Genomic DNA, 27234 nt, shown 5'->3' on the forward strand with positions numbered 1-27234 from the left:
AAGGTTTAGAGAGATCGTATAACTTGCTCCCGACGCTTCGGCTCCAGGTTACACTCGTCTACACCTTGCTGCTTCTCTATTTTAGTCAGTCCTTTCAACACCTCAAGGGGGCCCTTAATGTAATACAGCAACCACACTTCTTTCTTTCTTTCTTTTTTTTAGATTGTTTGTTCTTCCTCTCTCCTAGATGATGTCCTACCTTCTCTTTCCTCAAACCTTCAACACCTCTCCGCCAAGAACAGTCAGCTGGTGACCTTGCTTGCCTTTTCAATGAGAAAAGCAGCCCCACGAACCACATCTCCCCACCCACCTATATTCGTGCTCGGTTTCTGGCTTATTAAGTAAGAGTGAAAGCCATCCCTTGCATTTAGTGTGCTAGATCCCCATCCTCTTTCCCTTACTCACTAACATCTTTTGAGTAAATCTCCTCTATTCATCTTCAGCTTTTCCTTATCTACTGGATTTTCTCCTATTTGAAAAAATTTTTCTTGGCATGTGTGGCTGGCTCAGTCAGAAGTGCATACAACTCTTGATCTCAGGGTCGTGAGTTCAAGCCTCATGTTGGATGTAGAGATTACTTAAATAAGTGAATAAATAAAAACTTTTAAAACATAAAATAAAAGTCTTTCTTACATGGCGCCTGGGTGGCTCAGTCATTAAGTGTCTGCCTTCGGCTCAGGTCATCATCCCAGGGTCCTAGGATCAAGACCCACATTGGGCTCCCTGCTCAGTGGGGAGCCTGCTTCTCCCTCTCCCACTCCTCCTGCTTGTATTCCCTCTCTCCCTCTCTCTCCTCTCTGTCAAATAAATAAATAAAATCTTTTAAAAAAATCTCTCTTAAAATGCGCATTTGACTGTTGAATCTAGGCGGTTAGCCTACGGTGATTATTATACTGTTCTTTTCCATCTTTGTTCTTAATAAGTTCATAATAAAAAAGTTGTGGAGGCCCCTTCCTTGATTCCAGTTCCCACTCAAGTAAAACTTTTCAGGAGAGTTGTTGATATTCACTCTACAATTTCTCTTCTCCCCTTTTATCTTGGACCCCACTGCAGTCAGGCTTTTACCCCATACTCCAGCGAAAGACCTCCCAGTAGATCAGTGGTTAGATGCACCGTCCTCCGTCTGTTCGTGCCGCGGTTGATCACACCCTTCTCCAGGGAAACCCATCTTCCATCCTTTACTGCTCAGGATCCAGTCTGAGTGGCATCTGTACCACCTGGGAGCTTTTAGAAATGCTGAGTTTCAGGTGCCACCCAGACCTACTGAATTGGGAGACTGTATTTTAACAAAATCCCTAAGTGGTTTGTATGCATGTTAAAATTTGAGAAGCACTGCTTTAAGATATATTCTCTTGGTTTTCTTTCTAGTCACTACTCCTTTTCAGCTAGCCCTCCCTCAACTCTTCAACCTCTCTAAATACTGGAGCCCTCCAGGAATCTCCGTTCCCTTGGTGATCTCATCCAGTCACATGGCTTGAAATACCACTTAATTACCGTTTGTATGCCAGTCTCCAGCCCCTTCATTTCCTCTGAACTCCAAACTGTCATAGCCAACTGTCTCCTCCACATCTCTTGATTATCTAATGGATATCTCAAATTTAGTATGTCTCCTACTGAGGACCTGACCTTTTCCTTCAAGCCTGCCCTTCCTGCATTCCTTTCATCTCAGTAACTGGCAACTCTGTTCTATCAGCTGCTAATGTCTACATTTTCTAGTTATCATTGACTCCTCTCTTTTTCTCACACCATACAACCAATCTATTATAAATTCCCGTCCTGGGGCCCCTGGGTGGCTCAATTGGTTAAGCATCTGCCTTCGGCTCAGGTCATGATCCTGGAGTCCCAGGATCAAGTCCCACATCGGGCTCCCTGCTTGGCAGGGACTCTGCTGCTCCTGCCGACCTTTCTCTTCTCAAGCTCTCTCTCTCTCATTCTCTCTCTCTCTCAAATAAATAAATAAAATATTTTTAAAAAAAATAAACTCCTGTCCACGCTCTTTCTCCCCCCCGCCGCGCCCCAGATTTTTTTTATTTACTTGACAGCACCAGTGAGCAGGGGGAGGAGGAGAAGCAAGCTCCCCGCTAAGAGGTGAGCCTGACACGGGGCTCGATCATGACCTGAGCCGAAGGCATACTCTTAACCAACTGAGCTGCACAGGCACCGCTCGCTCCGTTCTGTAAAGTGTGTCTGGAATCTTACAAGTTCTCATCACCCTTTCTGCTCCTCACCCTGATGGAAGCCACCATTATCTCTTTCCTGGGTCAGTGCTCTGCTTCCTCCCTGGCCTGCCTTCAGTTGATTGTCAACACAGCACCCAGAATGGTCTTTTTGGGACTTAGCTCGGATTATGTTGCTCCTCTCCCCTTCCAGTGTCTCACATTTCACTCAGAAAGAAAGTCAAAGTCCTTATAACAGTACTTCCTCAAAGTAACCACCACCCCGACCCCCTGCTTTCTTATTACCTCTGTCAATTCATTTACTTCTCTTTGCCCTCTTGCCATTACTAGCACATGGGCCCTGCTTTAGGGTCTTGCCCTTGCAAGTTCCCTTGCCTGCTATACTCTTGTCCCGTATCAGCATGACTCTTTCCCTCCTCTCCTTCCAGTCTTTAATCAAAAGGTCCTTTGAAAAGAGGCCCTCCCTGCCCTAGAATTACAACCCCCTGCAACTCAGCATTTCCCCACTTACAGGATATTGTATATTCTACTAATACATCTTTTTTCTTTTCTGTCTCTGTACTAAAATGTAAGCACCTTGGGGTGGGAATTTTCTGCTTTAGTTCCAAGATTAGAACAGCTGTTGCTTAGCACACAGGGGGCTTTCACTAAACATGTGTTAAAAGAAAGAACTCCTTCAAGATCATTATTACCTCCATTTCTTTGGTTAGGAATTTGAAGCTAAGAGTGATTTTGTAACGTACCCATGATCATATGGCTAATAAGAGATGTAGTTAGAATTTGAACCCAAGTCTTGTGTGCTCAAAACCCATGCCCTTTCCCCTACAACTCTCTGGTTTTATGTCATTTAAATCTTTTTGGCTGTGGTTTTCCCATCAACATAAGTAGAATTATTGCCTTTTTGCTTGCCTCACAAAGAAACATGAAGGTTATGAAACTTAATGATGCAAAAATATCCTGAAAACCTTAAAATGCTGTATGTGTACATGAGGGTGGTGGAAATTGTTTTCTTTTAGAAGTTTCATAGTTTTTGCTCTTGGTTTTAGGTCTTAAATCCACTTCAGATTGGTTTTTGGGTTTGGTATGAGGTAACAGTTAAAGACTTTTTTCCCCGTACAGATATCCCAGCAGTATTTATTGAAATGACTGTCCTTTCCTCCATTGAGCTACCCTGCTCTTATAAATAAACATACACACACACACACACACACACATATGTATATATATTGTGCTTCTGATTTTGGACTTGTGTATGTTTGAGATGAATTTTTCAAAGAGTAATGTGGTTTTTTTTTAAGGATTTATTTATTTGAGCAAGCAAGTGAGAGCAACGGAGAGAGAGAGAGCATGAGAAGGGGGAGAGGCAGAGGGAGAGGGAGAAGCAGACTCCCCACTGAGCAGGTAGCACCATGTGGGGCTCGATCAAGGACCCCAGCTGGGATCATGACCCAGGCCAAAAAGGCAGATGCCTAACTGACTGAGCCACCCAGGCACCCAACATGGTTTTTTATATTGCATGTTTATAATGAATTCTCTTTTATATTTTTTTAGACCAGTGTTTTACTTTAGAAGGTCTGATTTTCCAAAGGGGGATTATACCCTCTCTAATGTAGGTCCCAGCTAGGAAACAAAAAAGACATAGAAACATCATGTTCATGAATTAGGAAATTCAATATCGTTAAGATGTTATCCTTCCCAAATTGATCTGTAGACTCATTGTAATTCCAATCAAAATTTAAGCAGGCTTTTTGTAGGAATTGACCAGTTGATCATAAAATGTATAAGGAAATACAATGGCTAGAACAGTCAAAACAATTTTGAAAAAGTTGAAGGACATTTCGTGTTAGATTTCAAAAGTTTGTATAAAGCCACTGTAATCAAGACCATGTGATACTGACATAAGAATAAACATATAAATCAAAAAACAGAATAGAAAGCCTAGAAATATATCCATAGGTCTATGGTCAATTGTTTTGGGGGGAAAAGAGGAGTTAGTTGATTTTTTTTTTTTTTTTACAAGGCACTAAGGCACAATTCATGTGGAAAAGACAATCCTTTCAACAAATATTACTGGAACAACTGGACATCCATATAGAATAAATGAATAAATCACCTCCCCTTGCTGGACATAAGACATTAATATTTACTTGAGATGGATCAAAGACTAAAAGCTGAAAATCTAAAACTTCTAAAAGAAACATAGGAGAAAATCTTAAGACACAAAAAGTAAGGATCATATGAGAAAAAATTAATAAATGGGATTTAATCAAAATTTGAAACTTGCCTTTTGAAAGACAGACACTGTTTTTAAAAAAATGAAAAGATGAGCTACAGATTTGAAGAAAATGTTTGCAAGATACATTATCTAATTAAAAGACTTGTATCTGAACTATATAAGAACTCTTACAATTCAGTAATAAGAAAAACTGCCTAACAAGAAAATGGACAGAAGATTGGGTTTCTTTATTAAAAAGGCATAAGAATGGCAAATGAGCACATGTAAAGATGTTCATTATCATTAGACATTAGGGAAGGGCAAATTAAAACTATGAGACACCGCTACACACCCACTAGAATGCTTATAATCAAAAGCAGCTATACCCAGTATTGGCAAGGATCCAGAGCAACCAGAACTCTTACACATTCTTGGTAAGGATCTTAAATGGGAAAGCCACTTTGGCAGTTTCTTTTAAAGTTAAAATTGCCACATGAGCAATTCTAATCTTACTTATTTACCCAAAAGTGAAAACATAAGTCAGCAACAGAGACTTGTACTTGAATGTTTATAGTATCTTACTCAAAATTGCCAAAAAATGAGGAACAACCCAAATGTCCAGCAGGTCCGTGGTTAAGTTGTGGTATATCCATACCCTGTAATGCTGCGTGCAGCCAGCGTGCAAATCTTCGAATCATTATGCTGATCCAAAGAAGCCATGGATTTTGTTTATATGAAATTCTAGAAAAGACAAAACTAATCTCTTGTAACAGAAGTCACTATCAGTGGTTGCCTGAACTGAGGAGCGTTTCATTGCAGAAGTTCATGAAAGTCTGGGGGGTGATGGATATTCTTCATGTTGATTGTGGCTGGTCATTATACAAGTGCATACAGTTGTCAAAACTCGGACTCTACATAAAATTGGATGCATTTTGTGTTGTATACAAGATGTACCTCAAATCTGGTTTGTTTGGTTTTTTTTTAAGTAAAAGAAACTGAAAACTCTAAAAACAGAATTTAGGCCACTTTGGATCACAGCTAGAAAAATGTGTGAACTTCACTTCTTAGGGATTTTAACTATTCTAAATGATTATTGACTACAGAGGAGTAGCAGAATATCATTCCCTGCAATCTTGCTCACTTTCCACATTTTGATTATGAGGGGAGAGGGCATCAAAGTAGGAGGAAACTGTGATTGAAACAGCTTGGATCAGATATCATCTTGTCACCACCATCATGCATCCCAGTCCAGTCGGCTGCTGAGTTCTCTGTAACTGGCTGAGGAGAGAGCTTGCTATGTGAAGTCTGATGCACTTTTTGAAACCGTGTCGTATTAGTGAAAGAGGACTGAAATCCTAACGTTTCGTGGACCAGTTCTTTGGTTGAAAAACAGTTGAAAATATAAGAAAATAACAGTAAACTTAAGTGAGAGACACTTGGCTGTTGTAAATAGACTTGATAAAGCAGGCAAATACTATGGCATATGTAGCCATAGTATTTGAATTAGAGCAAGGTTTTTGAATATTATTTCTCATGATACTGTTGCACATATGATCAAGAGATGCAACAGGCGTGGAGAATTCACCTAGATTCAGAGCTGTATAATGATCATACCTGAGACTACTAAGCTAGAAGGAGATTTTCGTTTCATTTCTTTCTTGACCGTGACTAGCACATTTACAGAGAACTTAGATGGGGGCTTCATTAACACACTGGTCTTTTAAAACTTATTTTTTAGTGAGAACTAAAATTTTAATAAGCCGGAATTACAGGCCATGTCTCCAGAATACGACATCCAGTTCCAAAAAAGAGAGAGATACATAGCAGTCTAGGATGGGGAAACTGTTTTGTAGGAGCAGGGCAGGAACAGCAGCTCTGTAGGGTTGTAACTGAAAGTAATTTTAATAGGAGTCAGTACAGTGACTCTGGCTGCCATAATAATCACAATAATGGCTGATAAAATGTTTTTAACCCACCATAAGGAAGGTGAAGGTGAATCTGATTTTTGTTTTGTTTTAGATTCCACATATAAGTGTGATCACGTGGTATTTGTATTTCTCTGACTTATTTGATGATGTGTAATGCTCTCGGGGTCCATACATGTTGTTGCCAGTAGTAGGATATCCTTTTTTGTGGCCACCTAATATTTGTGTGTGTGAGTGACATTTTCTTTATCATTCGTGAGCACTATTATTCTTAATAATACTGCAGTAAACATGAGGATGCAGATGTCTCTTTAAGATCCTGATTTAAGTTCTTTTGGATATACATCCAGAAGTGGGATTGCTGGATCATATGATAATCCTGTTTTTAAGTTTTTTGAGGAACTTACACACTATTTTCCATAGTGGCTGCACCAGTTGTGTTCCCTTCATCAGTGCACAGGAGTTCCTGTTTTTCTACATTCTTGCCACCGCTTGCTATTTCTTGTCTTTTTGATAATAGCCATGCTAACAGGTGTGGGGCAGTATCTCATCGTGGTTTTGATTTGCATTACTCCGATACATAGAGATGCTGGACACCTTTTGGCCATCCATATGTGTTCTTTGGGAAAATGTCTGTGTTTAAATCAGATTGTTTGGGTGTTTTTGCTAGTGAGTTGTACATGTTCTTTGTATTTTGGGGATATGTCCTTATTAGATATATGATTTGCAAATATTTTCTCCATTTGGTAGGTTGCCTTTTCATTTTGTTGGTAGTTTGTGTCCTTTGCTGTGCAGAAGCTTTTTAAGTTCTATATAGTCCCACTTATTTTTGCTTTTGTTGCCTTTGCTTTTGGTATCAAATCCAAAAAAATGACTACCAAAACCATTGTCAAAGAGCTTGCTAGCTGTGTTTTTTTCCTAGGAGTTTCATGTTTTACGTTCAAGGAGAAAATGAAGATGAGAGTCACTCTAGTTTATGTTCATCAGATCAAATCTTAGAGTATTGTATTTACTCTTGGGGCATCATATTAAGCTATAAAAAGAATGTTAGAAAACTGATTCTTGGATAATAACTTAAAAGAAGTAGAAAGAACAAATTTTACTAGACGATTGCCCAGCTTTCAGATTAAATGATTCTGTATGCGGATACTTCTTTTTTCAAGGAAAGAAACTCCTAAGAGAAGCCTTTCGAAAGGATATGATATTCATTTGGTTTATAGAATGCTTTTTCTTTCCTGCTGCTTTTATAAACCTGTAAGGTTCTCTTTAACATCTTAGAAAAGTTAAGAAGGACCTCCAGTTTAATTCCCCTAAATAATAGATACACTTCTGTGTCATCTGTAGTAAAGTTAATTTCTTCTTGTTCCCTTCCCTACCCTCAACCAGTTATTTTTCCTTTGTCAGCTTTCATTATAACTGACTGGTGCTTAGAAAATGATGTTTTAGGGGTGCCTGGGTGGCTCAGTGGGTTAAGCCTCTGCCTTCGGCTCAGGTCATGATCTCAGGGTCCTGGGATCGAGCCCCACATCGGGCTCTCTGCTCAGCAGGGAGCCTGCTTCCCCCTCTCTCTATGCCTGCCTCTCTGCCTGCTTGTGATCTCTGTCTGTCAAATAAATAAATAAAATCTTTAAAAAAAAAGAAAATGATGTTTTAGTGTCAGCCTTTATAGAATTATACAGGGTAGTAATTACGCTGGAACATTATATTATGTACAGATACGGGGTATGATACTCATTCCATTTTCCCATCTAGGGAATTTAAGTACCTTTTCTTTTGAACCATCCATTATATAGATCTGGATTTCTGCTTTTTCACTGCTTTTCTTACAGAGGTGTTACAAAAAGAGAATTAAGTGAAATAAAAGAAAAGTAGTTTATAAACAATAAAGGATTACACAAGAATAAGGTGGCGCTGTTCCAAGTTACAGCTATATACAACTTTAGTCTGTAATAGATTTATGCTGTCCAGCTTCTACTAAGGTTATATCACTAGCTCAGTAATCATATCTTGCTAATTATCTAGTATTTTCCTGGTCAGAACATTTTTCTCCTCAACCCTCTAGTTAATTGCTATCTACCTTACTCTTGGCTATATTTCTTTGTATCAGATTTGCTGAAAAGATTGACACCATCAAGAACACCTTTATCTTCCCGTATAACTTCATCATGCCTCAACTATTCATATCTACCACCCATTTGTTGCTGTTTTTAATTTCATAGGAGACAGAATCTCTATTCAAAAACCAATACCTGTTCCATGCACTAAAGACCAGATCTCTGACCAAAGCACTGAGCTCCACCACTGAATACCGGGACCACTTGTTCCCCTTTCTTTCTAATGGAGATCGGGACAGGGTCTCCCCAACTTGAAAAAGCTTGTGATTGAGGCCCCTGTTTCTCGGTCTGTGCCATTCTGTGTCACTACAGAACTTTTTAAGTACATGAAACCTATAACTGATACCATATATTCTTCCAACTTCGGAGAGACCATGTGATGTAGTGTGGGACAAGACTGGGCTTAAGAAGTCATGGCAACAGTGGTAAATGCTGTGGAGGACGTGAATAGTGATGTAGGAGAGTAATTGGAGGAGAAGGGGTTCCTTTGTATCAATAGTCATTTGAAATGAAAATTTTATCTGAGAAGAAAGTTTTAAAACCTTGATCTTTGGGAGAATGGGAACTTTACATGAAGATGAGAAAGCATAAATAAAGCTTAATTATTATGATTCTTCAATTTTTAAGTGTTCATTATATAATTTTGATTATATACCATTTGAACTTTAAAGTGTCATTTTAAAGCAAAATTTATTTCCTAATGGTCATTGTCAAATTTTAGATGTCTCATACATCTGTCCTTTCCAGTATTAAATGAAGAAAAATTACTTTGACTAGGATATTATATGCACTTCATTGTAGTTGATTCAACAGACATGTTGAATACTTAACCACATGCCAGGCACTGTGCTAGGTGGAGATTAAACAAAAAACTAGGCACAGCTCTTACCCTTAGTGAACTCAACTAAAGCAGTTTTTAGGGATAACATACATAATTTAAACTTATCATTGACTTTAAGATAGATCACTCTGGACATTATGTAATGTAGCAGGTTTGCTCCTCACTATTTCTGTTCGCATGTTTTGAAAATTTATGTTACTCTGCAATATTTAATTTTTTCTTATTCTACTCTCTTTTTAGACTAATTAACAACAGAGTTATTTACTGTGGCCATTAGTAACTAATTGTAAGACTAATTGAATGATTACCATGTGTGGTAAAAGCTCCTCCATATTTTTAAGAAGTTATTTTAAGAATGTATAATTACTACCTTTAAAATTATCAATCAGATTTTCATATTCTAGTGGAGTCTATGTTCTGAAAAGAAAATGAACCATAGAGGGGAAAAATACATGAATCAAGCTGATTAAAAATTACGACATAACTCAACAGTGAAAGATCACTTTCAGTTGAGTTAGTCATGGCAAAGCTTCATCCAGGAGTTAGAATGTGTGTTCAGTCTTAAAGGATAGATGTGAATAGGTGGGGAATAGCATGAAAGCTGATTTGGGGTTGGGGTTGGGAGGGGAGCATTGATCGCAGAGGTGGGATTAAATATCAAGGTATATTTAAAGAACATGGATAAATGGGCTTGACGGGAGTGAAAGGTTTGTATTGGTAAATAGTAGGAGATAAAGCAAAGTCTTTTAGTAGAGCACAAGGTTTGGGCTGTACCATAAGAGTAATATGTTCCTGTAACCCTAAATTCATATATAATTTAAGATTTCTTATGTAAAGGGGTTATCACAATGTACAGTTTGCAATTGTGTCATGATTTTGATGAAGTCTTTATTTACACCCCTAAATATGTTCTATAGATTTTGAGGCCAGAGTCTTTACCCCTACTCAGGTTAAAATGATGTTTTGTTTTTCAGTTACTTACACGCCAAGTCAATCATCCACAGAGACCTCAAGAGTAATAGTATCCTTCCTGAAATTTGTCTGCGAAGTTTGAAAACATCCTGACTTTTTCTTCTGCATTTTGTCTTCACATTATGTAAAAACAGTTTTCATGCTAAGTTCAATATAATGTAAAGGGAATTAATGAGCGGGTTTGCATGAGAGCATAGTGAAGCAGGGTACTACAACATGCTTTTGGTTTCTGAACATTGGAGCATTACCAAAAATTCTGCCAAATCTTTCTAATAGTCGGACTCTTAGGATTGTGTGCTTACATTCCGTCAGCACCAACTCGTTTCTTTCAGTGCTCTGATGCTGCTCTGCGGTAGTTGAGATGTACCTGAAGGTTCTTACTTACAATGAGGTGAGAAAACCATAATGTTTTCTTCTTCTTCCATAAACCCAAATCAAGACCCTGTCTGCCAACTGACTTCATTCCAGTGAAGAACCTTTGTAGCTTTCCCAGCAGTGCCAAAAGCGTATCTGGGTCTATGCTACTAAAATCTAGTGGGAAAGTTTCAGGGTTTCCCATAAATGTAGGTAGGAAAGCATCTCACCTCATCCTACCACATTTCTAGCCCTAAAAATCTTAAAAGCAGGTCACATAGGCCAAATAGAACCATATTTTTAAAAATGTATTCATTAACTTTAGAAGGAAATATGAAGTACTGTACTTTTTAAAGGAGTATCAGTTTTACCAAAAAAAAGAAAATCATATTATAGAATTCTAGAAATTAGATCACTTACCTAAAATTTTTATAATGCTTGCTTTGCTAGGAAAATGAGATCTATTGTTTTCCTTTACTTACTACCCCTCAGATATTTTTCTTCATGAAGACCTCACAGTAAAAATAGGTGATTTTGGTCTAGCCACAGTGAAATCTCGATGGAGTGGGTCCCATCAGTTTGAACAGTTGTCTGGATCCATTTTGTGGATGGTAAGAATTGAGGCTATTTCTCCATTAATTAAATTTTTGGACCCTGAGATGCTGCTGAATTACTAGAAGATCTTTGAAGGTTTCAACTGTAGTATTTTCATAATTCCCAGTATTCACAAAAATCAATGTTGATCTTATTTTTTATGTAAATATATTTTAATTTTTTCTTTATCTTTAAAGAGAATTATGAAACCAACTTCATTATATCTCAAACAAGAAAATAATGTATTTTATAAACACTGTTTAAATTTTATCCAGAATTGTCTCCTTAAAATATTTTATGTTCAAAATGTTCTATGTACCGTTTCCAAAATAAAAAAACGAGTGTGCAATTTCAGCAGGTATGATCTGCAGCAATTATTAAGGTTTTTACTAAGAGAACTACTCCTTTTAAGAGAGAGGTGGTTTCACAATCTTATTTAAGCCTCAATTGGAAAGTTACTTCCTTTAGACTAGAAAGAACCTATAATTATGGGGCAGCTGGGAGAGGAAAGACCAAAAAAAAAAAAAAAAAATTTAGCACTGTCAGCCATGTACTGCCCTGCATAGCTCTTTCTTTTTCTTTATTCCTGTTTCTGCTGTGTGGAAAAGAAGGGAATGAAGAGGTCTGTGCAGTTACTTTCAGCAGGCTGCGAAAAGGGCAGGTTATAGGAATCACCCTCTAAGACAGCAGTTCTCAAAAGGGGCCCTAAGACCCTTTTGGAGGTCCCCAAGGTGATCTCTGTGTGAGACCAGATGTTTCTTCATATTCTTCAACTAGAATGACGTATTACAACAGATGGAACGCAGAAGCAAATATGTGACCATAACTGGCTGCTGTTAAACCAGTCAAAGAGAACTGCAGTAGTATTGTTCTCTCTGAACTTTTTTTAGTTTTGAAAACATACTTTTCATTAAAAATGGGTGATGTGTGTTAACATCTAATGGCTGTTGTTTTATTATTTATGAAATTACTAAATATTTTCACAGTTTCCCATTTAAGTTTAAATGTGTTAAATACCCATAGATATCATCCACATAAAAGTTCCTTAGGGTCCTCAGTAATTTTCAAGACTAAAAGAGTTCTGAGACCAAAAAGTTTGAGAACTGCTGCGCTTAGTTAAATATAGAATGTCCCCCAAAGTTGAAACTTTAAATGATTGAATCTGGAAACAGGGAAGCTGCAAGGGCTCTTGAAGCCATGTTTGCATAAATTCCCTGAATCTGTAGCAGTCTCCAAGAGGGGAATTGCAAGATAGACATCTGAACTAGTCAAGTAAAACATAGGGTTAAATTCAGCTATGATTTCTTGTAATAATAAATGGAGTGTAATGCCCAATGCTTATCACATTATGTGCCCTCCTTAATGCCCATCACCCAGCTTGATGAATCATTGAACAGTATATCAAAAACCAACGATGTTCTATACCTTGGCTAATTGAGTTTAAATTAAAAAAAAAACTTAACTGGAGTGAAGGCAAGTAACAAGGTGGAAGGGGTACATTGGACTTAGAGTTAGGAGATCTGTACTCTAGTGCTATGTTTGACTCTCAACCTGTGCATTTTTTAACCTCCTCCACGTCTCTCCATCTTTAATGTTGGTTGGACTAGTGGATTTCTAATACCTTTTTTGTTTCTAAGATTCAGTAATTAGAACTAGCTAGATTTGTTTCTTTAATAAGTTTTAATTGTTTTAGTAAATCATTTTATAAACAAGAGGCTAATTGTTGTAGTCTGGATCTCATGCACCTTTAAGGCACACATCTTGTTACAAGATAGCAGTGTATCACAGGAAGGGCCAGCTGGCAAAGTTTAAGTACTGAAATTGTAAAATCTAAATTTAAGAAGAAACAATCGATACATGTTTTAAAGTGTGTTTATTTTAACTAGTGTGGGAGAGAGGTTCGGTTAAGTCTCCAGATTTGTCCTTTTTCAAAAACCTTAGTTTATAGAGTTAGCAGATTATTATACATAAAGTTGTGTATTTTCTTCTGATTTCTATTTTGTGGATACCTAGGTCAATTGGTTCATCCTTTATTCAAGCAAGCTGAGCTTTAATACAAGAGATTAACCGGTAGTACACTTAACTGTTGGGTTGTACACTCAACTTTTGGGTTGATACTGCCTTCAAAACCAAATATGGAGCATCCGTAGACTAGTAAAGAGCAGTTTGGTCAGAACTAAGGTTATGTAATTATCTGAATTCTTCTCAACCTTTTTTATTTACCTTAGAGGGGAAAGAAATCTTTATGAAAATTTTGACAAATTAAATCACTAAATTAATTGAGGATCAGTCATGCATTTCTTATAAATAGATGACATGCAACTTTTCATCAAGCCATCTACCAACAACAGTAGAGGTAAAACTAAATTTTAAAAAGCCGTTTAGTTCTTTTTATTTATTAAATTTCATTTATTACTCTGTTCCTCTCAAAACTGTGTTCTGGCTTTTAAAATTATTCCTGTATCATAACCAGCCTCTCAGTATTCTAACTTGTTCATCACATCACAGCTGTATGTGGTTTATTTTGTACCTTATTACTAAAAGCAGTCAGCAATAAAATGTTTGACAAAAGTAGACAGTCTTCTCCTTCACCCCCCCGTTCTTCATCAGGATCTCCCATGCATCTTCTGTCAGTGGTTCTCAACCTCAGTTGGACATTAAAATCATCTGGGAGCTATAAAAATCAGCAGTGCTTGGATCCCAACAACAGATGTAATGTTGTTACGTTATTGGGCTGGAATGTAGTCTGGACACTGAGAGGTTAAAGAGCTCGCAGGTGATTGTGATTTGCAGGTGAGGCTGAGCGCCATTGCCTGCCTCGTGAGAGTCTGACCAGTGACCAGGAATCTTGTCCCATGTCCGCTAGCCATTTATGCAGTTAATTCAAGCTTAAGTATCAGGGCTTTCACAGAGCTTTTACTTACAATCTGCAATTTCTCTAGTGAAACAGTTCTTCCAAATGGAACAGTACAGAAGATGCAAGGTGAAAGAACTCTTTTAAATTTATATTTAGCCAACCATTTAATAAGAAATTAAGCAGTAGAGTACAGTGAGTAAAATGTACAAAAAATGTAGCAAATATGGTTTGATCTTTATCTTTGCCCAAGAGGCAAGAGGCCAGGATCTTTATACCAACTTCTAAATCGACCTCCTGTCTCTCGCTTTTGTTAATAATAAAGCGTTCGTGTTGATAATGCCTTTGGAACGAGGAAAGAGGTTTGAGTTGGTCAGTCTTGAAGGTGCCCTGAGACGAGAACCATTGTACCAGTGGGAAAACTTAAATTCTGAGGCCGGCAGTGTAGTGGTAGTGCTACTCCCAAACCCATTAGGACCACAATTCGGTATTTCTTTACTGAATCAGGAATGGGAAACAGGAACTGATTCTTGACAGGGCTAGTCCTGGGACAGATTCAGATATAGCAATTTTTGTGCAGTATTTTGCACAATATTTTGTGACAGTGTTTTGTGCAGAAGGAGGATGGCCGATAAAATTATAAAGTCTTAGTAATTCATATGGAATCTCAGGTAATACTGCCTCTTGCACAGCTCACTGAGCATCTTTTTTCTTAATCATTTTTATTTCTTTGCCCATTAATAAGAGAATGGCCTGCATATTAGATGAATTATCTAATGACAAAAGCATTGTTCTGGGAATTGCAATAATTTGCTTTTCAGTCTTTTTAGTTGAAGAATAAACAAGAATATTTTTCTTCTTGTGTTCTAACAGGCACCAGAAGTGATCCGAATGCAAGATAAAAACCCATATAGCTTTCAGTCAGATGTCTATGCATTTGGGATTGTTCTATATGAATTGATGACCGGACAGTTACCTTATTCAAACATCAACAACAGGGACCAGGTAAACATTTATGGTCTCTTGGGGTTTATTTTACTGTTTGTATAAAGACTGTACTTTGTTTTAGAAGTGTTGAGTCCTGAGTGGACATGAAGGATGGTTATCTTGATCTTTGTTGCAGTCGTGGAAACCTTTGGTGGACTGTTGGCAGTGACAGCATGTAAGGCCTTCCTTGAAATGTCAGTGCCAAGTGTGGTCACACAGTGTAGCTCCTGATGTTCTGACTAGAAACTAGAGCTGCCACCGTGGAGATCACTCCCATCTCTTGACCACACAAACCAGAAGGAAGGGCTCTGCTGTGGCGGCGTCTGGGCTTTGTGCCTTCTGTTGTTGGTTGTGCTGAGCAGGCACTCAGCTGTGCACTTCTTTGTAGCCAGTTCTTTTGAAATTAGTGAGGTTTCTCCTTTTTTGAAAGACTAATGTATCATGCTTTCATTTTTCTATAATGAGGATTCTAATAGGAGGGAATTATTTTTACTTCTTTCTTCCTAAGTTCCTGTTCTCTGTCCTTCCCCAAAGTCCCGAACAGAACCTCATACAGCTCTTTGCCTTTTCCATCCCAGCCACATTCGATTCACCAGGACTTTAACACTGACCAAGAAAAAGGAATTGTCTTTACTGATGTTTATACATTGTACACGTTAGGATTTAAAAAGTGTGTGTGTGTGTGTGTGCGCGCGTGCGTATTTGTAGAGAGATTGAAGCAATTCCACTGTTAATATATTAGAAAACAATGATTGACGATATAAACTGCGGTTAAATAATATTTATATTTTATGCTGTGGGTTGTGTCAGAGTTATGTGGGTAATTTGTTTAAAAATAGAGATACTGGGGCGCCTGGGTGGATCAGTCTGTTAAACATCTGACCGTTGATTTCGGCTCAGGTCATGATCTCAGGATCACGAGATGGAGCCCCACACAGGGCTCCACACTGAACATGGAATCTGCTTGGGATTCTCTCTCTCCCTTTCCATTTGTCCCCACCCACCCCCGCCACCATCTTACCCCTTCCAAGGGCTTGCTCACGTGCATGTGCGCTCTCGCTCTCTCTCTCTCTTTCTCCCTCTTTCTTTCCCTCTTTCAGAAAAAAAATAAAAATGGAGATCCTGGAGCAGATTCTAATTCTATGGAGTAGGATCAAAGTACTTAACATTTTTAATAAGTTTCCCAGGTGATTTTGATATATACCAAAGTTGAGAATCACCAGTTCAAAAAAAAATTTTTTTAAGTGAATTTTTAAAAATATTTTAGTTATTTGACAGAGAGAGAGCAAGCACAAGCAAGGGGAGCAGTAGGGTGAGGGAGAAGGAGAAGCAGGCTCCTCACCGAGCAGGGAGCCCAGTGTGGGGCTTAATCCCAGGACCCTGGGATTATGACTGGGCCGAAGGCAGACACTTAACCAGCTGAGCCACCCAGGCACCCCAAAAGTGTGAATGTTTTATGTGTTTTGTCATAACCTCCTAATCTAATGAAATGATGGTTTTTAATGTATAAATGTGTTACTTCGTTTAAGCAGTGTATGTATTTTGGTCATCAGCTCAACTCTCTTATCTTTTTGGCAATAGCTCTGAGTATCTTCCTTAACGAAGAACTTCAATTATCGTGTAGTTTCAGAGAAGTAATCTCAGTTGTCATGTACTTTGTGTGTATTTACTGAATCACCATATGGCCTCTTACCCAGAGGGTCCTGATTTTATAGTTCAAGAATTTTAAAAATTTTTTTTAAAGATTTTATTTATTTATTTGACAGAGAGAGAAAGCAAGAGAGGGAACACAAGCAGGGAGTGGGAGAGGGAGAAGCAGGCTTCCCATTGAGCAGGGAGCCCAATGTGGGGCTTGATGCCAGGACTCTGGGATTATGACCTGAACCGAAAGCAGACACTTAAGACTGAGCCACCCAGGCGCCTCTCAAGAATTTTTTTTAAATGACTATGTTCTGGGGCACCTGGGTGGCTCAGTTGGTTAAGCATCTGACTTTGGCTCAGGTTATGATCCCAGGGTCCTGGAATCAAGCCCAGCATTCTCCTAGCTCAGAGGGGAGCCTGCTTCTCCCTCTCCTCCCAGCTCTCTGTCACTGTCTCTGTCTCTCTCTCTCAAATAAATGAATAAAATCTTAAAAAAAAATAATAAACAAATAACTATGTTTCTACCCAAGTCAGCACAAAGCTAATTGTTTAGTTTCTTTTTGGTCTTTCTAACCACTACATAGCTTTAGAATGTTGTGTCCTACTTTATAATGTGGAATCCTACTTTTGAGTGTTAAGAAAATCTGTGACCTGGTTCCTAATTACCTGGTATTTTAAACCTACATGAAACTTAGATTCAAGATGGACCAAACTGCTACTAGCTAAGGAACATAATGGAAACTTTGCACCTATTGGACTTGTGACATCCTAGGTAACTGAGATGATTGATTTGATGAAGGTAGTCTGAATAGCAAGGTTGTTTCTTTTTTTTTTTTTTAATTTATTTTTTTTTTTTTAAGATTGTATTTATTTATTTGACAGAGATTACAAGTAGGGAGAGAGCCTGCCAGAGAGAGAGGGAGAAGCAGGCTCCCTGCTGAACAGAGAGCCCGATGCGGGGCTCGATCCCAGGACCCTGGGATCATGACCTGAGCAGAAGGCAGAGGCTTTAACCCACTGAGCAACCCAGGTGCCCCAGCAAGGTTGTTTCTAATTTGCAAGTTTCCTGTGCTCTGCCTTTTATAGTCTCATTAACTCAACCATATAACATCATACCCTGTGCCATGTTTACTTTTCTTTTGCATATTACTTCTTTTTTTTTTTTTTAAGATTTATTTATTTATTTTTAGATTGTGCAAGAGCGTGAACAGGAGAGGAAGGGCAGAGGGGGAGGAAGAGAGAGACTCAAGCAGACTCCCTGCTCACCACAGAGCCTGATTCGGGGCTCAATCCCACGACCCTGAGATCGTGCCCTGAGCCGAAATGAAGTTGGACACTTAACCGACTGAGCTACCCAGGCACCCTGCATATTACTTTTCTATAGGAATCTAGGGAATTTTAGTTTAGTTTTAGTTGATAGAGACTACAAATAAAATTTTATGAATCTAAGATCTGGATGAAATCCAGTGAATATGTTTGTTTTAATGAAATAAAATTATATTATGGAAACAGATATTATTATTTCCAAAATGTGGATAAAAGCATCCTAGAGTTCTACGCTTATCCGCGTCTTGGCATTTTAAGTGCTTTTGTCTTCCATGGGAATATGATAAATGATGTGGCAAGAGCTTACTCTCCATGAGAAAAGTGAGTGAGTGTCCAACAGAAGGGTAAGGCCTTTACTAGTTAATTCTTTCTGGTAATATAGGTAGAGCCTTCTGGAATTTGCCAGTCTGAAGCCACGTTGGGTGTTTGATGAAGAAAAAAGAGGTAGAAGAATGATACACTCTTCCCATCACCCCCAGTCTACTTCATTCCTTCTTAGTCTGCTTTCCTCAAATGGCGCTTTCTGTGGGACTTCCTCTTGGGAATCAGTAACTCTTCAGTGAAGTAATCCCAAGCTTTGCTTCATCTATTCCCCTTGATTTGATTCTTCTCTTTCTTTTACTATGATCTCTGTGGCTCTCAGATTGGACTTCTTTGTGAAAATTTAGGAATATTCTTTTTCATAGGAGATAGGACAACTGTGTCTTTACTTTGCAATGTAGGAGCCATTCCTGTACACGCTCCCCCCACCGTAGTCTGAGATGGCAGCTTTTCCCAGCAAATTTAAAGCAAGACTCTGATTAAGCAGCCCGATGTAAAGAATGACTTTGGACTACTCATGACCTGCATGACCTGGTCACTTTACCTCTTTTGGTGTGTTTTTTTTTTTTTTTTTTTTTTTTTTTTTTTTTTAATAAAAACAAGAAATTCGACTAAAGAATTCCTTATCGTTATAAAAATCAGATTCTTTCCTAAAGCACATCTCTTAGCTCCTCAGGGGATGGCCATCCCTGTGTTACTTTGCAGAATAGCATTGGCTTTTGTTTTCCTTACTCTAGTGCTGAAGTCTGAGAAACTGCTGTCACTTTTTCCCCTCTTGATCCTTCTGTTTCACTCTCTGATCACACTAATCACACTCTTGAGTGCAGCTTCTCCAAGTTGGGATTAGTGATGCACTCATTTGAGCTAGGTGTATTGACACTCTGTCCTCTTTCTTTTCTTGGAGCAGAAGTGCTCTGTCATCTTAGAAAAAAATAACAGATAACTTCTGTCTTATTTTAAGTATATTTCAGTTACCGTTACTGTATAATAAACCACCCAAAATGTAGTGGCTGAAGCAAATTATGAATCTGCAGATTGGGCTGCCGTCAGTAAGGAAGGTTTATTTCTGTGTCACATGGTATCGCCTAGGGTACATTTGTCGGGTGTTAAAGGATCCACTTCCAAAATGACTCATTCACACATCCTACAAGGTGTCGTGCTAGCTGTCCACTGGAAGCTCAGTCAGGGCCAAGGGCTGGGGGCCTCAGTTCTTCCCCACCTGGGCCTTTCTGTGGGGGGTACTTTGTAGAAAGCATGGACTTGGTACAGCCTGGTTGCTAGGTTCTTTTTTTTTTATTTCCCCCCCTGGTGGCTGGGTTCTAAGCATAAGACCTCCGGAAACAAGAGATAGGAAATGATAAGTGTCTTATCAACACACAAGTTATTTTAATAAAAAATTTTCAGGGGCGCCTGGGTGACTCAGGCATTAATCATCTGCCTTCGGCTCAGGTCATAATCCCAGGGTCCTGGGATCCAGCCCCATATCGGGCTCCCTGCTCAGTGGGAGGCTTGCTTCTCCCTCTCCCACTTGTGTACCCCCTGCTTGTGTTCCCTCTCTTGTTGTCTCTCTCTTTCAAATAAATAAATAAAATCTTTAAAAAAATAAAAAAAAACTTTTCAAAACTACTATATAGGAAGCACTGTGGGATATAGAGGGATACAAAGATGAATAAAGCACAGTCCGTGCTGTTAGCTGTTAGTCTGCTGAGGCGGCGCAGGGGGATGAGCAGACGCTGCTCCAGTCACACAGAGGAGGGAAAGAAGGGGCGGAGATGCCGGGAGGGCTGAGTGTGGTTTGAGAAGGAAGGTAATCAGTCCCAGAATTTCAAGTGGAACTACTGTTTTTATTCTGTCTGTGACACTTAAATCTTCTGTACATGAATTATCCAGGTAAGTCTTCCCTTCAAGTTTAAATAATTGCAAAGAATGTGATTTCCTTTGTATTATATTAACATTTCAAAATAAAGCCATTATATCCTTTTCAGTGTATCCAGTGAAATCTAAAAGCCATTCTGACTTGATACCTACCATCACTTGCTTAAAAAATAGATTCATTAATTTTTGGAAGTTTTTCTCTTTGAAGAAACATTTTTAACATTTTTTTTATGCTTTCAAGGCTTTTTCTTACTGACCATTCAAGTCACATCTTTGCAACAAAATATGTATTTACATTTAGAATTTGAAAAAATCTTTTCCTGTGACTTTAGTCTTTCAATATTAATTTTTAAAATTCTGAATTATACTGCTGTTAATAATTATTAACATATAACTGATAAAAATGTAAGTGTTGATATATAGAAACATAGAAGGAAAATTTTACTGGAAATGTGTGTCTTAACGAACAGGGCTTTTCTTTTCAGTTCATTCATACATTTGTGGATAAGTAGGCTTTTGCTAAATGAGGTAGGACTTAGCATCAATTCCTTTCTTTGTTTTTTTTTTTTTTAAGATTTTATTTATTTATTTGTCAGAGAGAGAGAAGGAGAGAGAGCGAGTGAGCACAGGCAGACAGAATGGCAGGCAGAGGCAGAGGGAGAAGCAGGCTCCCCGCCGAGCAAGGAGCCCGATGTGGGACTCAATCCCAGGCTGCTGGGATCATGACCTGAGCCGAAGGCAGCCGCCCAACCAACTGAGCCACCCAGGCGTCCCTTTGTTTTATTTTTAAAGAAGTATGCACTGAGAACTCTTGTTAAAGTAGATACAAAGATGGAAAATTCAGGGGTTTGTTGTACTCATCTGCACAGATCAGTGATCCCCTAGACCACCCTCGGATTCAGCCTTCAGTAAGTCTCAGAACGCCCTCCAAGTTGCCCTCCAGGTTGCTAGTATTTAGAGTTACTGTTCATTACAGCAGCCAAGGGAAGAGGCACAAGGGGAGAATCCAGGAGAGTTCCACATGTGGAGGTCCTAGTTGTCTTCTCCCAGTGCAGCTGTGGATAGCACTGAATTCTCCTGGCGGCTGTGTGTGACAACATGCAAGTGTTGCCAGAGTTATCACCAGGGGTGATAACTAAGTGAGTATCTAAGTTAGATACTCTTAAGTTAGATACTCTAAGTGAGTAAGGCTAAGTGAGTATGGCTGACCACCTCTGTGGCTGACCTTAGTTTTAGCTGATACTGCTTGACTCAGCATCCCTTCTATAAATCAGTTCGATAGCATAGACTGTCTGGCACAGCCTAAGGCCCCCAGGTAAACAAAAGGACTGTTATCAGGCAGGACCTGCCAGAGGCTTAGGGATTACCTCCCACAAGACAAAGGCAGAGGCCTCTCTCTGGGCAAGATTAATTCTTTACCATTCATGTATCACTCCGTTAATTTGAACTAATTTCTGTAATGTACCAAAAATTACATAATAATTTATCAGTAAATTTTACAGTTAGCCGAAAGCACAGAACTGGAAACCAGCTATCTTGCAAAGGAATTTGTCACCCGTTCATTAGAGCCTAGCTAAATACCAATATGTGAAAGTGTTCCGTTGGCACCCCAGCAGTTTTACACCTTGGAACAGTGTGTACTATTGTTAAATTTCATGTGGGTGAGAAGGTGAGCCCTTTATAAGGTAGGAGAAGGGCAGTTCTGACAGGGGCAATGGGAAAGGAGGATAAGCTTTACACCTCCGCTTTAGTGGGGCTCGGGCAAGTCAGCGTATAGGTCAACAACAGTTACTATGGCACCAAACAGGAAATAATATAAAGTTAGGTTATCAGACTTGAATGTTCCTAAAGCTTAGAAGCTCTGCCCCGTCTGTAACAGGGGATCTCTTACTGGCTCTCTCCGCCCAGCCTCTGGTCTGTGCATGTTGGACCTGTTCCCTCTAAGATCAAAATCCCTCTCTCTTTACAGAAGAGTCCCAAGACTCCTAAAGTCTGTCTCTCTCCATTCTCAGAAGAGCCAAAAATTAAGAAAATTAAGAAGTCATGAAAAGTGTACCTCTCTGCACCCAGAGAAGACAAGCCTTTTTACTTTATGAAACAGAAAATTTAATTCCCAAGTGGTTTACTTTCTTTTTTTCAGAGGAGGCTCTGTTTCTCAGACCTATATAACTAAATGCCCCATTTCTTCCTGCCCCTGAACAAACGAATTTTTAAAATACAGTTGCTGAGCGCCTGGGTGGCTCAGTGGGTTAAAGCCTCTGCCTTTGGCTCGGGTCATGATCCAGGGGTCCTGGGATCAAGCCCCATATCGGGCTCTCTGCTCGGCGGGAAGCCCGCTTCCTCCTCTCTCTCCCTCTCTCTCTGCCTGCCTCTCTGCCTACTTGTGATCTCTGTCAAATAAATAAAATCTTTAAAAATAAAATAAAATGCAGATGCCAAAACAACTGCTAAAAGGTTAACTTTTTTGGTTCCTGCTACATTTATATAAAGGGCTTAGTGTGATGCCCAGCAAGTACTCAATAAATTACTTTTTAAGTAGAAAAAGAGGTACAATCCAATGTGTCTCATGATTACCCTGGCAATGGAAAATGGATTGTGTAAGGAGAGACTGGAAGCCTGGGGAGCAATTAGGAGACCTTTACAATACTCCACAGGTCTGGAAGATTTCAGCGTACAGCCCATTAAGTATTGGTTCCCTACGATGTGATACATAGGAATCAGAATACTAGCATTGTGTTTCTTAACTTTTTGTTGATGTACAGTGTATATGCAGAAAAATACCCACAAATGCACACAGCTTGCTGAATTATCAATGTTTGTGTGTTTTTCAGCTTATAAATAAGGTTGTATGATTTGGTTTTTTTCTCTTCCCAGATAATTTTTATGGTTGGACGAGGATATCTTTCTCCAGATCTCAGTAAGGTACGGAGTAACTGTCCAAAAGCCATGAAGAGATTGATGGCAGAGTGCCTAAAAAAGAAAAGAGATGAGAGGCCACTCTTTCCCCAAGTAAGAAGCAGCTTTATGTGTTACTTACGAGGACAGACTAATACTCAGATGCAGATTTTTAAATAGTTTCTAGAGGACACAGTTTGTACTTTGTGGATTTGGATTCCATGTGATGATGTGCAGGCAGCAGATAAGTAATCACATAAAGATAATTATATAAAGGTTGAATGGTAGGGTATCTAAAAGCTCAGAACAAAGTATTCAGAAAGACTTTACTTTTGTCTAGCCGTTCTCAAACATTTTGGTCTCATGCCCTTTTACACACTTAGAAGTTATTGAAGGCCCCCAAAGAGCTTTTGTTTCATATAAGTAATAATTGCCATTTTAGAAATTAAAACTGTTTTTAAAATACTTATAAGTTTATTTAAACATAATAAAATCATTACATATTAACTTTTTTTAAAAAAAGAACAGTATTTTCCCAGACAATAGAATTAGTGAAAAGAATGGCATTGTTTTACCTTTTTTGCAAATCTCTGCAAAAAGAAGACATCTGGATTCTCTGCATTCATTATGTTGCAGTGCAATATTTTACATCATTTAACCTCTGAAAACTCTACTTAATACTTGTAAAATAATGACCATAAAAAAGGCAAGTAATACCTTAGTGTAACTATGAAAATAGTTTTTCCACAGACTACACTTTGAGAACTGCGGCCTTAATTCTTCCTGGTGGTAAAACAAACAAATTCCAAGCATCCCTTTAATACCAGGTCTTTTGGAGGAGCCAAAAAGATCTTATATTTTCTGTAAAAAGAAAGGGCACCTATTGGTACTGTCTACCTTTCTCTGATTCTTGGAAAATTACTATTGCTTTTTATCTTTTCATGGTATGAGGCCAAAGCCCTTAAGTTAACAATCTTTCATAAGCCTCAGGAACTGAAACTAAATACCTGAACAAGCTTAGAAAAGTTTGAATTCTATAGATACTGTAATAGAAATTCAATTTTTTATGATGCTCATGAAGTTGTGGATAGCTCTACATAAATGGATCTTGATAAATCAGTACAGCTTGCAGGTGGGAAGAGCTGCCTCTAGTAATTACTCAGCTACCATAATTACTGAGTTGGTCTTTTGTGGACCTTATTAATGCCTTTGAATACCCACTCCGAGCTGGCTCTTTTAGACAGAAGTCACTGCTACAGGAATGAGTGAATCTTTTATTCCTGTCTGAAGAATTAAAGATAGAATTTATAATTTTAACAAGCCTCTCATAGGCTTTCTCAGGGTGGGTAGATACATGTTTTACATATTGGAATTCTAAGTTACTACTACTTTGAGGAAGAGTAGTTTTTTTTAACCCAGAAAACCACTGGCTTAAGACTATCGAAGTAAAAGGACAGGTATTGTTGGCCAATATCAGCAGGACCCTGTACCACATTCTCTTCTTTATAGTCCAGGTACTAAAGTTTCCTGTTTAACCTACTTGATGTACATTAATAATGCAAGTTATATCCAAAAGCCCACTCTTTTTTTTTTTTAAGATTTATTTTTTTAAGTAATCTCTACACCCAACGTGGGGCTCAGACTTACAACCCTGAGATAAGAGTTGCATACTCTACTGACTGAGCCAGCCAGATGCCCCTATAGGCCCACTTTTTACGTGGTATTAAAGGGGTTAAAATGTTCATATTTCTAAATGTATGTAACATTTTATTCTTTGCATGGTGTCAGAAAATGAAATGCATATCTGAATTTTTGAGATTATTGAAGGCTACTCCTTTTAAGTATTATTTTTAATTTTTCATTATAAGATCTCTTTTCACACTGTATACACATTTCACATGCCAAACACAAATTTCAGATGGCTAAAGATTTATATGTAAAAAACTAAACTGAAAAATAGGAAGTCATTTTTACAACCTTGAGGTAAGAAAGGCTTTCCTAATAAGCAGAGACAAAATCCAGAAGTAATAAAGGAAAAGATAGTAAGTGTGACTACATTAAAAGTTTTTTAACTTCTATATAATAAAAATAATATTGTAAGGTAAACACGAAAAATAATTGCAGCATGTATAACAAAATACAAATACTGATATTATCCAAAGGCCTCCTACAAATCAATAAGTAAAAAATAATAATAAATAGAAAAATGAGCAAAGGAATGAACTGGTGATTCACAAAGAAATATAAATGCTGAATAAATTTAGGTTGTTTAAAGTTCTGTGACAGTCCATAAAATGCATAGTAACAGTGAAATACATTTTGATTTTCTCTCTCAGATTGGCAATATCCAGCATTGGGAACAGTGTTGGGAAGTAAGGAAGAGCCCTCCTTATAAATTTTTTAACAGTGTTGTTGGGAATGTAAATTAGTTTGGCCTTTTGAAAGGACATGGTAGAATTCATAAACTTGAAATATATATACTTTTTGCTCTGGCAATTCCACTCCTAAAAATGTATGCTATAGAACCTGCTTCCACAAGTGCTCAGATATGTATGTATATATAAAAGACTTACCATAATAGGAAAAATTAAAGACATAAAGATCAGGATAGCTGTCTAGATGGCATGGATGTTAGTGAGGGGAAAGAAAAGCAACGCAGAAAAATATGTGTAGTATGATACCACTTTAAATGGTGATAAGGGTGGGGATGGGCTCTGTTTTCATATGTGCATGTTTATGCATAGGAAAGGTCCAGAAGAAAGTATAGACTCTTTAACAGTGGTTACCCCTGGAAGGTAGGACTTAAACTTTTTCTGTATTATTTGAATTTTTACTTGTGTGTTATGCTTGTAATTTAAAATGTTTTGTAACATTGCTTCTTTGCCTTATACTAATCATACAGATTACAGTTTAACTGTTTAAAAAGTTTTCATAGCTCAGAAAAATAATAATAGTAATGGCTGCTAAAGTTGTATTGAGTACTTAATATATGCCCGGCATTGTGCCAAGCCTTTTACATGTATGTCTCATGATTGTGAATGTCCATTATCATACTGTTTGCCTTCAAGAGTCATAACCCATTTCTCTGTACCTTAAACTATAAGGAGTTTCTACATTTTGTGTACTGGTGTCTATTTGTAGTTTGCCTGTCTTCTCCACTCTTGGGATTGTCACCTGTCACTTCTCACTCCTGTGTCACTAGCAGCCTGGGTCATTGGGGTCCTACTTTTAATTATGTATGTGGAAGACATTTCCCATTACTAAGTTTCTTAAAGAATGAGTTGCTCTGATGATTCTGTTGTGAAGTCATTAGTGCTTTACTGATAGACACTCCGTCTTCTTCCCCAAAAGCACTGTGGTCTGTGAGAGGCATTTCACTGGTTTAAATTTTTTTATTATTTACTGTTCCAAGGCTGGCAAATGATCTCAAATGTAAACAAAAGCTAACTATAGGTTACTTTCCCCATTCATTTTACAGAGATTAAAGCTCTAAGAGTTTGATCATTTACTTTTCTTTGTAAGGAAAAATACCAGTTATTCAGTATTTTTTTAGACATGTAGGATAATACCAAAGTGTAAGATTTCAGGTGCTTTCTTATAAAGTATGATGAGAATTTTAAAGATTAATACCACCTAGATTTTCATTATACTTTCTTTTTCTCTTTTTTTTTTTTTCTTTTTTTCAGATTCTCGCCTCTATTGAGCTGCTGGCCCGCTCATTGCCAAAAATTCACCGCAGTGCATCAGAACCCTCCTTGAATCGGGCTGGCTTCCAAACAGAGGATTTTAGTCTATATGCTTGTGCTTCTCCAAAAACACCCATCCAGGCAGGGGGATATGGTGCGTTTCCTGTCCACTGAAAGAAATTAAATGAGTGTGCCAGTAGAGGGGAGTAGGGATCAAGGAAATGAAAATATGTTTGCTTATATATTTGCTAAATTGAATAAGATCTTTTTTTAAAAAAGATGAACCAAAGAATGTGTAGGTTTTTAAAAACAGATACAATTATTTCCCAATCTAAAATGTAAACTTAGCATTGGATTTTCAACATCCGTGCATGTTATAAAACGCACGGACCTTGTTAAACATGTGCGGTCCCTCTGGCAGGGGGCTTACGTCCTGTTCCAGATTTGCTTACTGGCT

The 27234-nt window shown here is 38.2% G+C and overlaps 1 protein-coding gene across 8 annotated transcripts in view; it reads left to right on the forward strand.

Moving 5' to 3' along the window:
* BRAF (B-Raf proto-oncogene, serine/threonine kinase) overlaps positions 1 to 27234 on the forward strand; it is a 168177-nt gene that overhangs the window by 134145 nt on the left and 6798 nt on the right. For 3 of the 8 annotated variants that reach the window (XM_032867534.1, XM_032867498.1, XM_032867517.1), the window contains 5 exons: positions 10247 to 10293; positions 11091 to 11209; positions 14920 to 15051; positions 23071 to 23205; positions 26778 to 26931. In XM_032867534.1, coding sequence (XP_032723425.1) covers positions 10247 to 10293; positions 11091 to 11209; positions 14920 to 15051; positions 23071 to 23205; positions 26778 to 26931 — 587 coding nt within the window. Of the gene's footprint in view, positions 1 to 10246; positions 10294 to 11090; positions 11210 to 13420; positions 13522 to 14919; positions 15052 to 23070; positions 23206 to 25427; positions 25464 to 25835; positions 25887 to 26777; positions 26932 to 27234 lie in introns of those variants that run through there. The other 5 variants (XM_032867479.1, XM_032867508.1, XM_032867489.1 and 2 more) reach the window with 4 other exon arrangements.

This window comes from Lontra canadensis, unplaced genomic scaffold, assembly GCF_010015895.1.
Source record: "Lontra canadensis isolate GAN:19392208 unplaced genomic scaffold, GSC_riverotter_1.0 scaffold2, whole genome shotgun sequence".
NCBI classification, from domain to species: domain Eukaryota; kingdom Metazoa; phylum Chordata; class Mammalia; order Carnivora; family Mustelidae; genus Lontra; species Lontra canadensis.